The sequence below is a fragment of the Phoxinus phoxinus genome (assembly GCF_949152265.1).
Source record: "Phoxinus phoxinus genome assembly, chromosome: 11".
NCBI lineage: Eukaryota > Metazoa > Chordata > Actinopteri > Cypriniformes > Leuciscidae > Phoxinus > Phoxinus phoxinus.
The window spans coordinates 35,415,902-35,418,401 of NC_136886.1; the positions used below are offsets into that span (position 1 = coordinate 35,415,902).

Genomic DNA, 2,500 nt, shown 5'->3' on the forward strand with positions numbered 1-2,500 from the left:
AACACACACACACACACATGATGAGAAGGAAAGCACAGGAAGATTGAGCAACAACCTGAGCTGCACCGCGATCCGTTCGGTTCGCGTAGAGAGTCGACTCCAAAAGATTCGATTCCTCGACTCTGAATACCCACGAGCACTTCACGACACGTGCATCTGAGAAAACATGAGATAATTAATAAATAAGTGAGCATGTTTAATAATCAGTCTTCTGTAACACAAGTGAACATCAGTCGTGATGAATGGAGGCTCAGACTGAGATCAGCACTGCTTTCTTCACACTCGGCGCGGTTCATCCGCACGTCAGTTTGCGCAGTGGACTAGTCATCACTGACACACGACACGAGCACGACACGGGAATCAACTTCAATAGAGTTGTTTTATTTCACTTTTCTACCTTTTGCGGGAACTAGAGTTTCTCAGTCAGTCACACGCGGATCCTCTCTGTATTTGCGCGCGCCGGAAGACGCCAGCGGATCTGTGACGTAGCACCTACGCAACTTCCGTTAACAGCACAGTTTAGTTTACGACATGTTCGTACTTTATGAATTTCGGATGAATTACAATACGTTTGGGACTTATTTTTTATAACACTCGCTTGTATTCAAATATATTTGTGATGAATAAAAAACATAAAGCAGAAAATGAACGTGGATAGCGCTGCCAGAGATATTGTAATGATGGGGAATTTAGTCTTTCACCACGAAATCCTCTTTTTGTGAAGTTTCTTCTGAAACTGTAGATCATTTTTTTTTGACAAAATGTGTTCTGGGATTTTTCCTTAACTTACAGACATTATTTTGGGATTTCATATTAATGACAAGTATCTAATCAAAGCAAGTTTTTGTATTAACCTCCTTTTATTTATTATTGGAAAGTTTGATATCCATAAATGTAGGCTAAATATACAAAAAGTAAACCCTGCTTTGACATCTTCAAACAAGAATTTAATTTGTACTTAAATACTAAATAGAAAGCTATAAAAACATTTTGAATTTCTGCCATGTTTAATATTCTTTCATATTTGTGCCTCCCTTGTTTATTGTTGTTGTTTTTTTTCTTTTACATCTCTTGGCAAATCATTTTCAATAGGTAAATTAGGCTTCTTTATGTTATTTTTCTTGTTGACTATTCAACTATAACTTGTTTATTGTCTGAAAGTTTGTTTGTTTGGAAAAATGTGCGAATTCAGCACGATTATGTTAATTCGGGCTGACGGCTTCAGCAGAAGAATATACCATCAATTAACATCATTGGAACTCACAGTAGAACTGTATTAAATGGTTATTGTTAAAAATCCATTTCCATATGGAGAAAATTAATGGAGTTTTTACTTCCGGGAACTCGATTTCCCGCGACTCCACCTAAAACTGCGATATTATGAACTCCAAACATAGATAAATAGTGGCACACTTGGTGATGATTTGTCAGATAGTCTGTCGGTTCATGTAATGGTGAGCTGTCGTGCACTGACATCCGTTAAAAACAGCATCTTGTCAGTTCCCCAGCGAACCGAAGCATTACGCTTTTTGTGCCGAGTTTAGAGTCTCGCTTTACAGCGGCTCTGGCACTGCTTCTGTGCGACAGTCGCGGACGCTTTACGGCAGAGACAGTGGCTGTGAGGTGAGCGAGACATGCTTATTTTCTTCATTATTATACTACTTTCTTCATTCTAGTGACTTATAAACAGCGTTACAGTGATGAAGTGGACGTTTAAACGCATAACAGCTCTGCACGAGCTCAGTGTTCACTAATGTTAGTGTATTTCTCGAGCTACTTTCCAGAAAACATGATCAACCAACACAAAGTAACCAAATAAAAGCGTCATAACAATTTTGTGATTCACTTTACAGACACACACTGTGTTGTTGTATGGAAAAGAGCTGCATGCACATTCATCAAGTGAAAGCAAGGTTTTGAACGAAGAGAGAAAGTGTGTTGTGAGTTTAAAGTGTTGCTTTACCTGCACAGGTGAAGAGATTTGATGCGAGGAGCGCTGAGGTTCTTCTGTCTGGTGAGTGAGTGTGTGTGTGTGTGTGTGTGTGTTAAAGGGATAGTTCACCCAAAAATGAAAATTATCCCATAATTTTCTCATAAACCTCAAGCCATCCTAGGTGTACATGACTGACTTCTTTCAGCCAAACACAACCAGAATTCACCTTTGGCTAAGCCCCGCCCCCCTTAGTTACTGTTGCTACGTCCATCAACTTCATCTGGGCTCTGGTTGGGTATCAACATGGCTTATGCTGTGACGCTCTTCCTGATGAACTTTGATCAAACTTTTATAAAGCAGCAAATAAAGTGTCGGATAGAAGTAGGCAGAAGGGGCTCAGTGTGCGTTCGAAGGCTTTATTCAAGACATAAACGCAAGCAACAACAAGATCCAAATAGAGGCAAAAGCATAACGGTCACAGTCAACACATGACCCAGCGCATCATATCCTAATGGAGACGGAGACTGGGACTCACAATATCAGGAGCAACACTGTTCATGCAGAGCT

The 2,500-nt window shown here is 40.0% G+C and overlaps 2 protein-coding genes across 4 annotated transcripts in view; both read left to right on the plus strand.

Annotated features, from left to right (window-relative positions):
* cyth4b (cytohesin 4b) overlaps nucleotides 1–2,500 on the plus strand; it is a 182,941-nt gene that overhangs the window by 118,058 nt on the left and 62,383 nt on the right. The window lies entirely within an intron of this gene.
* Nucleotides 1,305–2,500, plus strand: part of LOC307007513 (protein CutA homolog) — a 7,887-nt gene continuing 6,691 nt past the window's right edge. The window contains exons 1-2 of one of the 3 annotated variants that reach the window (XM_079629602.1): nucleotides 1,305–1,623; nucleotides 1,972–2,014. In XM_079629602.1, the coding sequence (XP_079485728.1) occupies nucleotides 1,985–2,014 (30 nt within the window). In that variant the 5' untranslated portion in view covers nucleotides 1,305–1,623; nucleotides 1,972–1,984. The remainder of the gene's footprint in view (nucleotides 1,624–1,971; nucleotides 2,015–2,500) is intronic. The other 2 variants (XM_079629603.1, XM_079629604.1) reach the window with 2 other exon arrangements.